General features: G+C 51.0%; 4 protein-coding genes across 4 annotated transcripts; 2 read left to right on the forward strand and 2 right to left on the reverse strand.

Annotated features, from left to right (window-relative positions):
- Positions 1 to 1,710: 1,710 nt before the first annotated feature.
- BBA_02204 (NAD dependent epimerase/dehydratase) lies at positions 1,711 to 2,626 on the forward strand (the record flags this gene model as incomplete). The annotated part of the gene is made up of 2 exons (XM_008597301.1): positions 1,711 to 1,969; positions 2,091 to 2,626. The coding sequence occupies 2 exons, from the start codon at positions 1,711 to 1,713 to the stop codon at positions 2,624 to 2,626; spliced, it is 795 nt and encodes a 264-aa protein (XP_008595523.1).
- A 319-nt stretch (positions 2,627 to 2,945) lies between these two features.
- On the reverse strand, positions 2,946 to 4,321 carry BBA_02205 (G-protein coupled receptor; the record flags this gene model as incomplete). The annotated part of the gene is made up of 5 exons (XM_008597302.1): positions 2,946 to 2,960; positions 3,023 to 3,343; positions 3,494 to 3,523; positions 3,769 to 3,970; positions 4,023 to 4,321. The coding sequence occupies 5 exons, from the start codon at positions 4,319 to 4,321 to the stop codon at positions 2,946 to 2,948; spliced, it is 867 nt and encodes a 288-aa protein (XP_008595524.1).
- Positions 4,322 to 4,895: 574 nt separating this feature from the next.
- Positions 4,896 to 6,932, reverse strand: BBA_02206 (carboxypeptidase S1; the record flags this gene model as incomplete). Its single annotated transcript, XM_008597303.1, has 4 exons — positions 4,896 to 5,834; positions 5,911 to 6,574; positions 6,629 to 6,741; positions 6,804 to 6,932. The coding sequence occupies 4 exons, from the start codon at positions 6,930 to 6,932 to the stop codon at positions 4,896 to 4,898; spliced, it is 1,845 nt and encodes a 614-aa protein (XP_008595525.1).
- A 2,725-nt stretch (positions 6,933 to 9,657) lies between these two features.
- On the forward strand, positions 9,658 to 10,359 carry BBA_02207 (uncharacterized protein; the record flags this gene model as incomplete). The annotated part of the gene is made up of 2 exons (XM_008597304.1): positions 9,658 to 10,095; positions 10,150 to 10,359. 2 exons carry the CDS (start codon positions 9,658 to 9,660, stop codon positions 10,357 to 10,359), a joined length of 648 nt encoding a protein of 215 aa, XP_008595526.1.
- Between the last annotated feature and the right edge of the window lie 1,000 nt (positions 10,360 to 11,359).

The following is an 11,359-nucleotide window of genomic DNA, read 5'->3' on the forward strand; positions in this document are numbered from 1 at the left end:
GACCGTCGTACAAGAGCACAGTGGGCAGCGGCAGAATAGCAGAGTATAGTGACGAGCTGGTTTTGAGGCTGATCAGACTGTGTGATACTTGGAGTTTCTTTGTCCAGAGCAATATTAAAAGGGCTTGGCTGTTATAGAAGGTTCCCGACCGTCGTACAAGCGTACAGTGGTCAGCGGCAGGCAAAACGACAGAGTAGTGGCGAGCTGATCTTTGTCCCGTGCAGCAGAGACGGAAAACTTCTATCAAAACATTAGCGTTAAATTTCTTCAGTCTGAAAGATACTTTTTGCTGGGGTATACTCACAATTCCTAGGCCATCTGAGCGCTCATTGAACAGGACGGAATGTTTTGCGCCTGTAACGCTTTGCCTCTTCTTGATTATACTACCCTATCCCGTGTTTCGATATTTCACCAGAATGGATTCGTTTTTTTTTTTTTTCTCTCTTTGAACAAAGGAGAAACAAGATCAATCAGTACGGTTACTGATGTGGTTGAAGAGAGGCCGATCAAGCGCAAAAGAAGCACAGTGGCTCAACTGGTGATCTCTTTGACGGCCCGGAACTTGTTAAGCCGGGCACGGGTTGGACTTGTTTGGAGGACGGGTCCTTTCACGTTTCGCGCAGAGCAAGAGCATACATTCATAACCTGCGTCTTGACGTATGTTGGATCAGACGAAAAAAAAAAAAAGTTTGCTCACTATGGCTACAACACATCATTTTATGTTGCTGCAAAGATGCAACTAGCCGTCATGTCCCCGGCCCCCACCCCCCAGACACAGGCAAGTTCCCATCTTTTTAGAACCAAAATCAACGGGAAAGCAAAAATGCTTGGCCGTTCTTGGGATGTGCTTCTCTGTCTGTGACGGAAAAACAAACTTGCTCCACTTGCAAAGAGAATTAAAACAGCCTGACACAGCTTTTTCAAGCGAAACCTAATTTCATACTAACACCAGTAAACCCAGCTTTCCGTCCTCTGGGGTTTGTGGATCTTGGTTCGGCAAGATCGCCGGGCGGAGCCCCAGCGCAAAAAGCGCCACAAAAAGGGCCCCGATCCGGCGCAAGGTTGAGCTGGTCAAGATTTCCATGGACGCGGGCAGCGGAGTTGTTGCTACCAAATTACCAGTATAACTTGTCATGATGCCCATGAAATAGTGTACAAGTCGTCTTATGAATACTGCTCTCTGAATCCGTAGCAATTTCGCCCATTTTTCTCCGCTACAGGATTTGCCGGTCCACACACAGTTTCTTGTGGCACTTGAAAGTGTTCAATCCCATCATCCCCCACACGTTAAAAGGACAAGCATAGATTGCGTTTAGACAATTCTGGGAGCTTCTAAATCGAACAATTTGGTATCGCCTAACGCCGATAACTCGTTTAATTCACATGAACTTCATCAGCCCATTATATCCAATCGGCACGCAACAAAACCCCCCCATTTTCTGACAAATCCATCAAGGTCGCAAGGCAATGGCGTCATGATCTGCGCAAGTTGTTTATGCAAAAAAGCTCCAAGCTTGCGGTAAAATTTCTTAATAATTCCCACTTTGACGCAATGTGAGGGGTCAGCACCACCAGATCTTTTAAAATAAAACTACAACTCGTTCCATCAATTTCCCATTTCTATTTTCCCAACTATATTTTCTTTACCGTTATTCACCAAATAGCTTCCTTCTTCTACAAAAAATTCAACACAAGACGAGACGGAAAGAAATGGCTTCCCATCACGTCCTCATCCTCGGCGGCCACGGCAACATTGCCCAGAAGCTCACCCCGCTGCTGCTCCGCCGCTCGTGGACCGTCACCAGCGTCATCCGCAAGCAAGAGCAGGTTCCGACGATTGAAAAGCTCGGCGCCGGCCTGCCCGGCACCCTGCACGTGCTCGTCCAGAGCATCGAGGACGTTGCCAGCCAGCAGCAGGCCCAAGACATTCTCAACAAGGTCAAGCCCGACTACATTGCCTGGAGCGCCGGTACGTTTCCAACCGCCGCCGCTCTCTCTCTCTCTTCATCCCATTGCCTTTTTTTTTCTTTTTTTTTTCTGCATCGTCGCCAATCTTCTTTGAACCAAACACACCAACTAATTTCAACCAGGCGCCGGTGGCAAGGGCGGTCCCGAAGCCACCTACAAAGTCGACCGCGACGCCGCCATTAGCTTCATCCACGCCGCCGCCGCCACGCCCTCTGTGCGACGCTTCCTGCTCGTCTCCTACAACGGCTCGCGCCGCGCCGCCGCGCCCTGGTGGTCCGCCGAAGAGTGGGAGTCGTACAATACAAAAGTAAACTACGGCATCCTCGCCACCTACTTTCAGGCCAAGATTGCCGCCGACGAGGCGCTGTACGCCGCGACCAAGAAGCCCGGCGCCACCCTGACGGGCATCTGCCTGCGACCTGGCACCCTCTCCGACGACGCCGCCGGCAATGTCGTGCTCGGCAAGATTCCCCACGTCCAGGGCAAGGTGCCGCGCGAGTCGGTTGCGCGCGTCGCTGACGCGCTGCTCGCGGCTGATGGAGTCAAGAGTGGTTGGATTGACCTGCTCGAGGGTGACGAGTCGATCAAGGCGGCTGTCGACAAGGCTGTCAAGGAGGGCGTCGACACGGCCGAGGGCGAGGCCATTTATAAGCAGTGACTGAAGAAGAATGGTAGTAAATTAAGCGGAAAACTATAGTTTCTGTACTAATTAAAAAAAATTCTTCTTGCAACCGAGTTCCTAACCTGCTCCTGCTTGCGCTGCTCATCTTTTCCCGCTGTCAAATCTTGTTGAATCTGGTTGTCGTACCTGCATTTCAATTTCTTCCAGACGCATGCTCTGGCGGCGATCTTCTTGGCCAATATTCGATGATCTCCCTCCGAGGGCCGCCCCGAACCGGGCTCTTGCAGGGCGCCGAGTGCAGTACTGTGTGCCTCTCCGTCCAAAGATTGTTTCCTCTTCTCGTTTGAAAATATTCCTAACGGTATTCCAACTAGTGGTAAAGTATATGAGCGCATTCATGACGCCCTGTAGTGGCAGAACCGTGCCACTGACTGCGCTCAGCGTAAAGTTGATGTGGCCATCGTTGGCAATGCTGTACACCCTGTTCACTGAGCTGGGTATCCAAGTCACCAGCACTGTAAACCCAAATATGAAGCTGGTGCGAAGGTATGCCATCTTGACAGGGTCAAGTCGCCTCAGACGCGATGTCGCCGTTTCCTTGAGCCTGGTGATTTGCTGCGAGAAACTAGTCTTGTTGGACCTCTGAGCAGCTGACACGGAAGTGCGCGCAATCGAATCCATTGTGTGCAATGTATGCGTCGTCTCGATAACATGTGCGGCGGACGATGAGACGGTAGCAACATGAGTGGGCGACTGTTGTATTAGATGGCCTTGGTCGTCGCATGGGGAAAGATCAGTCTCAACATGTACTTCGGTCACGGCTATTCCATAGCACCCAGTCCGAGCAGGGCGAAACTGACTACAGTTAGCGTCCGAAACACTACCACAATTGACACGGCTTACTTCTTCGGCCGAGTCATCGACGTCGGTTGTCTGCACAGACGGTAGGCGTCCACTCTTATCCAGGCTCTGGAATCTCGCCCCACGCAGACGGTTTCGATGCTGAAAGACGTGGTACCCAACGGCTATGTAAATAATGATGGACAAGAAAATACAGATCCAAATGGGTATGTAATACGCGTAGAGCCGCACCAAACTCCAGTTTGGGCCGATCCAGCACCAAAGCTGTCCATATTAGCACCCTCCTCCACTCCCCTACCCGCGGTGTGCAGACTTACAGTTGCATCTCCAAACACTGGTCCGCGAGATCGATCATTGATCGAAATCAAGGTGATTGCCGGAATCAGAGGTCCCCCAAAGCAGACCACACAGTAAGCCCAGATGTAGCGTGTAAACATTGCCGGATCGACGTTGCAGAAGAAGACGAGGAACACGTTGCATGCCATGGCGCAGGACCACCATGGATCGGCTTGCATGAACCTACTTCATGTTAAGAAACATGAAACTTGAATAGCGTCCGATTGCCTCTTACCACTCGAATATAAAGGCTTGACCCTGGCACAACGACGACTCTTCACCCTGCAACAGTCCATCGTACCCAATCATCGATGCGATGCTAGCGCCCACATTGGCAATGGAGGCGAAGAGAAGAAACGTGTTGGGCGTCGTTCGCAGTTTCGGATAGACGAGGTACGAGGCCGCAATCAGCGCAATGGCAATCATGGACAGGCTGGCGCCGGTGCGCTCAATGGCCACCAGCGTGGCAATCTGGTCCGCCGACAGATCAGAGCCATCGTTGACAATCGCATCCATGGCCGGATTATGATCCATACTGGGACTTTTGGCAGGCAAATTCTTGCATTGGAGAAGATTGTTTTCATCGCGTCATGCGAGAACTCTGCGCGATAAATAGAATTTTTTTTAGTACACGCCGTTGCACAAATCGTGCAAGCTCGTAACGGCACCGCGCCAGGTGGCAACACAAGGACAAACATGCTCGAGGGCAAGAGCTGCGAATTAACCCCCTCCCCCCGAGTCGCGTATGCCGTACCCCCGTTCTCGCACCAATGCAAAATAGCCAAGTCTGCTAACAATTTGTGTCTGCCTTCACAGGTGACTCAACGGCGTTGTGTCGCGCCATGTCGTAGGTCCTAGGCAAAACGCATCGGCTTGAAGCGAGCAATGCACACACACGCAGTCCACGACGACAAAAGAAAACCAAGGTGTGACGGCTGATATGGTACTCAGCCTCGCGCAGCTTTTGTGGCGATGGAATACAGCACAGCATGCAATGAAATGTTTCGAACATGAGTGCCAAGGCACATGGCAACAAACACAGCACAGCACCACTGCGAGACTTTTATTCGACTTTTCCACGTTATGCACTATACGAAACCTGCTGCATTTACAGCTCGATCGACTCGAAACCATCATCCTCGACAAGATAATAGTCCTTGACCAGAGCGCCAGCATACACCTTGGCCCACTGCTCCTCCGTGCAGGTACCCGGCTCCAGCACGTAGCATCGAGGCTCCGGCGCCGGGTAGCGCTTCGTCCTGTGATGCCAGGTGCTTCCGGGGCCCTCGGTCGCGAGCTCATCCGTCACGTTGAGCCTGCCCGTCGCAATATCCTTGTGAAAGGTGGCGCGCATAAAAATCTCATACGCGTGCACGGGCTGGTACGCGGGTATCATGTGGCCGGACTGGAAGACGCGCGTAAACGAAAAGTTGCCGTGCTGCCGCGTCAAACCGCCGACGACGCCGCCGCCATCGGCGTCCGAGACCAAGGGCGCGTAGCCCGCGGCCGCAAACCTCGCAGCCTGCGCGTGGGCCACGGCCAGCGACGACATTTCGCCGCCGATCCAGTTGCAGGCAAAGTCGCGGTCGCCGTACAAGAGGTGCACCTTGACGCCCGTGTCGAGGAGGTAGCCGACGGCGTCGACGAAGCCGCGCTTGAGGTAGTCGACCGAGTCGTCAAAGTTGCTGGACACGGCCGAGGATGTGGCGGTAAAGTTGACGGGCACGCCGAGCGCTTCGAGGACTTCGCCGCGCGACAGGTAGCCGTAAAGGTGCGGCGGCGGAAAGGGGTCCTGTTTGGGGTGCGTAATGTCGAAGCGGCCGTGGTCGACGGTGCGAAAGGCCGTCTCGCTGGGCGAGGCGCACTCGTCGCTGATGCCGCAGATGGCTTTCCAGCCGCCGTCGCGCTCATCTTGAATGGTGATGCGGTCGCGGTCCTCGAGGACGTCCTGGCAGTGCAGAATCTGGGCGCGGCAACCGCCAGGCTTAGTAAAGTTGTGGATGAGCTCATTGTAAAACTCTTGCGTGTAAGCCTGAATACCGTAGGTCTGCAGAAACGTTGTTAGTGGTTAATCTCTTTTTTTTTTCTTTTTTTTGGCAAAAAAACACGCGATGAAGACGTACATTATTAAACGGAAAGATGATGCCAGCCTCTTCGCTGTGAGTGGCATCGAGGACTCCGTTGATGATACCCAACGTGTCCAGGTGCATATAATGAGCCGTCTTGTCGTCCAAGGTGCCGTTGAGAATCTTTTCATTCTGCTGCTGAAAGAAGCGCGCGAAGCCCGGGCCGTAGTGGCCGCCGTAGCTCTCGGCCCAGAGGCTGATGCGGTCGTCGTTGGGCTTGTAGTGCGGAAACTCCCAGAAAAAGGCCTGCGCAAAGTGCCAGAGCGCGTGCGCCGCCTCGGCGGTCGTGTTGACCGTGTGCAGCTTGTCTCCGCTGGACAGCGTGCCCACGCGGGTGGTGCTGTTGAGCTCCGGCACGGCAACCTTGGAGAAGTCGGTCGCCGTCCTGGCCTCCTCGCCCTCGCCGTCCAGCACAATGGTAAAGTTGGTGGGCGTGTCGTAGGAGAAGCCGACCTGGTTGGGCTCGTCAATGTAGAGCAGGTTGACGTGGTTGTTCCAGCTCCACGGATTGTGGCGAGTGGTCTTGGAGTCGTCGTTGACGAGGCAAGGGCCGTTTTCCTGCAGCAAGCCCATCATGGACGAGGCGCCGGGACCGCCGTTGAGCCAGATGGCCAGCGGGGCATTTTCAGGGTCGTGACGGGCCTCGAAGAACCAGAAGAAGCTGCAAGTAATTAGACTTGGACTTTGGTCGAGAGGCTATGAATGAGGTGCGTACGTGTTTGTGTCGTATTCATGCCTGACGCCGTGAATGTCTTCCAAGAGGCTGGCAGGGAGGTGGACATGGCCAGCATATGACTTGACGCCAGGGGTAGTCTCACAGAGGCCGGGCTATAATAATGATGAGGATCGGCCATATTCAAAGTTTGAAGGGAGTATACTGGGAAGCATACCTGTTTGTAGGAGATGGTCACGTTTTCGTGGAATTTGGATTTCAGGGTCTTGACGCCAGTCACGGGCGGGGGAAACTGGGCGGCAGCCAAGCCGGCGATGCTGCTCAACAGCAGGGCTTTTGCAAACATGATTACGTTTTGTTTCACCGCTCTCGACACGTCTCGCCTCGCATCTAGTCAAGGGGGAATTTACAAAGACAGGAAGATGTTGACTTTTTTTTTCCCTTTTTTTTATATCAATGACCTACGTTCCGGTACCTTGATGAGACAAGCAGCCGGATAGGTGGTTGACAAGTGCGGAGAGCGGGCGTTATCTTGACTCAAACAAGAGGACGCGGGCCGCGTACCCGGGTCGACCCGTGGTGTTTGGTAGGGCTTGTGTGCAAGCTTGCCATCACTGGACAGCCACTCTCCTAGAGCAAGCCCATTATGGACAAGGAGCCAGGACCGCCGATGAGGCAGATGGCGAGGGGATAGGCCTAACTTATAAGGTGCCATGCGCGTGACAAAATAAATGGCCCATAATGAGGGTACCGAAGTTTAGCAGCTACCTAGATTTAATCAACTCTCTATAAACTCTAGGAAATATATATTCATTTTATATAATGATAAGATTAGACTTTAGTGATGAAATTATATCCTGTGCATTTTAGAAGTTTTTTAGATTTTTCTACTATTTTCTATTCTATATAGCTTTCGCTAAGTATGATGTAGACGCCTTGGCGAATGGGCCAGCTTTTTCGTCACCCACTTGGGTGCGTACGTGTTTATCTCATACTCATTCATGCCTGACACCGCGAATGTACTCCAACCCACGCGCCCATTAAGTACCAGGACATGCACAAGCTGCCCGCAAAGGTGTGCTCATTTGGATTCATTTCCCAAGAAAAACTTGCCAGTCTCCCTTGCACGGGGGAGGTGTAGACTGTGGGTTCGACCAGCGCAGCACGTTCTTGACAATTGGTCGGCCTACTGGCACAAACTGTACAGATACTATTAAGATGACCTAAATTACAAGCCTTCTGGCGTTCTGGCCACTTTGAGCCAGATAATCCTTGATCGAGCACGTATGTGGGTCTTTCCTTGTTGAGCGGAATAAGGCAGAGACCAATAAACCCGAGCGGCTTCTCAGAGGCTACATCTTAACCCTGGCTCCTTTGTGGGCAGCGCCCTGATTGGCAAGCAAAAGAAAATCTCCGCTTTAAATACCGAAATAGAGACTTAAGGGAATCTCGTTATCTCGGCCTTAAGGCCTAACTCCTATTTTCATGCGCTCTATTATGAAGACAGAGCCTCCTAAGTAGCTGTCGAGTTCCCGTCCAAGGCTGCTACTCTGATGATGAATTAGCATTCGTCCCTCCCTCCGCACACTTGTCAATTTGCTTGACATTGTCCCGGATTGCATCTTTGGTAAAGAATGACACGTCCTGGTCCTACGTTTGCGTCCTGTCTGGGTAGCAGGGCACGGCGAACCGTGTCGTTCGCGGGGACAAGAGAGTACTCAAAGTCCCATGTTGCGTACTCAACAAAAAATGTCAGGAACAATTAAGTGTCGGCATCCCGCAGGTACTAGGTAAGGCTGGATATATGTTGAGGCGAACTGACGATAGCAAATTTGTCATCGGGCATTGCCGACATCAACTCCGCTCAGGTTGCACCAATAATAGGTAATCTATTCGCCATTGCAAGGTCTGATACACCCTGCTCAGAAACTAGAAGATTGCTTCTTCTGGTGTCGACTCATGTATCCATTTTTAACCGAAAATGAACTCTGATTTTGCGCCTTAATCTCATCTACTTATACGCGTAAAAGAGGGAAGAAGAGTTCCAGAAAGGGCGCTCAGTATCATTTCTTCTATTCTCGGAGGCTTCCGGTTTGATAGACATTCTCTAATGTCAATCGCAGCGCAGATGGCTGCCTGCCTGTCAGTAAAGAGTTTACAATATGACATATAGACAACCAGGGCAACGAGAGAGAACCACATGGCCAAGAATATCCACTAATATGAGCTATTCAGTGCTCGATAGTATCGGGTTCACCGACGATTATTTCTTTAACAAGTTTGTTAGAAACCGTTCTAGAAGACGGGTCTCCGTGATTTATCATCATTCATCTCTTCCTTAACACTTAGCTGACCTGACAAGGCCAACGACAAGAGCAAATCAAGCTACCGGCACGTGGGTGTAAGTTTCTATCTAAGTGTGAGTCCATTCCCCTTAAGACCACACTCGGTAAAGTATCTATCAGCCTTAGGATGATGCGAGCGCATAAAGTAAATCTAAGGCTAGGATAACTGATGGGCTGATTCTGCAAATTGACGAAAGTATCATAGCTCGAACACACCAAATAATAGGTTGGGGTGTGTAGAAACGAGTGCATTCTAGAATCTAGTACATTCATTATTTAGTAAAACCCTAAAAGTCTCGCAGCAACCTCAATCAACACAGCAAAGGCGTTGCTTTCTCATGTCCGCACCAGTGACCCCCACGACAATATGACACCACTTGACTCGTCAAGCTTTTCTGCTACCGAAGCCTTGGCATGATATAGTGTAATGACGCGTGAAGCGGATCTATAGCATTTGAGTATTCTCAATAAAGCTGGACTATCATCAATAACTCGATGGTAGAAGCCGATATCTATAGGACCAAGCAATCCTCTGAGTATAGCCTCACGTAGCCCCTGTTGTTTCCGCAGTTGCTAAGATAATTTAAGGTCTAATATCTTACTTATACAGAGCTTTTGTAACTATAAAGAAGCTCTCTTTCCGCATCACATCCCCAGATCTCCAACCTCTCCATCAGCGTTCTCTCTTCCCACAAGCTCGAAACTAATTACAACTTCTCCATCACAATGAAGTCCTTCATCGCTCTTCCTCTGCTCGCCGCCGCCACCCTCGCTCTTCCCCAGCTCGAGGCTCGCGACGACGCCGACGCCACCACCAAGGCCTTTAAGGAGGCAGACACCTCGCGCGCCGACTGCTGGAAGAAGGATCCCAACGTCTGGTGGCTAACCGGCAGCGCCACGCTCATTGAGGACTGCACTGGTACCATTGAGTACTGCCTGCGCGGCTTCTACTCCAATCACGGCGAAGAGTTTGACGACGCCGACGCCTGCCTGCGTTCGCGCGGCCTCGACCCAGAGAACGACGTCGACGCCATGCGCATGGTCTCCCGAGACGACTACAAGAAGGGCAGAGGTGCGCTGCAGGAGGCCAACCACATCTACGCCCGCTACATGCTGCTCACGATGCTCAGCCGCACCCACGTCCCGGACGGAAAGGACAAGGAGGTTGACGACTTCCTTGCCAAGGTCTAGAACTCTAATGATAACCGCCTGTACCAGTCGCGCGATGGGGTTGCGAATGCAAAGTACTTCCATAAACGAGCGTTTGGCTCAAAGCACGACGAGGAGATTGAGGCAGGCATCCAGGAGGCGAGGGGTAGGATGAATGCGTTTTGGTCCGGGGTCCAGGACAATAATTTCGAGCAGTTGCTCAACATGGACGCCTGGTTCAAGGAACACTCTGAGGAGAAGTACTTCCATCAGTGGTAAAGATGGCATATGGAGATGTGACGACCTATGTGGAGGTCTATAACGGGGGGTTTCTTTCTATTAACCACAACGTAAGAGTTGTTAGCCAATTTATAGCTAGATATCCTGAGCCTTCCTTTAATACTAGGTCTAGCTTCTTTATAGTAAATTTACAATACAGGCCACTGAACGCATCTCTAGTATACTACATCTACTACCTAGTTTACTGATGAGTCCTTCTTTACTACGCTTGTAATTCTAAAGCTATCGCTATTCTTTTGACGTAGGTCTAGATAGCGTTAAGCCGGCTTGTCTTGAGCCAGCTCACCACAGGCTGGTGCGTTGGAATAGGAATGACCAATTCAGATTAGGGAGATTCGATAACCGGGAAATAAAGAGAACCAAAGTCAAGCAAGCGTCGAAAAGTGTGCCAAAGTAAAAAAAAATATGCACCAGTATCGCTGAACTAAAAAGATATGAGTAGCTTGATTGGCAAACGTGTACAGCGATGCTCTTCAATTGTATCGCCAACGGCGATGATAGCGTCCATGACAACATGTGATCGGGGTGGCAAGAGAGGAAAATTCCAAGACTTGACCGAGAGGAAACTTGACGATTCGCATTATTTAAGATCACCGATGAAGCTAGCCACACAATTCCAAGGCTACATATATTCTCGTTCTTTGGATAAACAAGTAATATCCTCGGTAGCGACTATCGCGAATGGGCACACTGCAACACCATTTGATCAAGGCTTGGGATCATGATCAATGAGGATGAGCTGCTTGTTCCTCTGTCGATTTTAGCATTGCCATCTTTCTCATTGTCGTTTCAATTTACCTGATCTGCATTCCTTTTTTTTTTTTTTTATTGTCTTCTGGTGGCCATCTGGTAGTGCCCGTCGCGCTAATGAAAGCAGGCGCTGCTGTTTGGAGAGAAGGTAGTGCAAATATCACTGAGTGACCGAGAGCCAGCCACTGTCGAAAAGACTGTTTAATGAGTGCTCGAAAGTGACTAGCTA

Source organism: Beauveria bassiana (genome assembly GCF_000280675.1).
Source record: "Beauveria bassiana ARSEF 2860 unplaced genomic scaffold BBA_S00004, whole genome shotgun sequence".
Classification (NCBI taxonomy): domain Eukaryota; kingdom Fungi; phylum Ascomycota; class Sordariomycetes; order Hypocreales; family Cordycipitaceae; genus Beauveria; species Beauveria bassiana.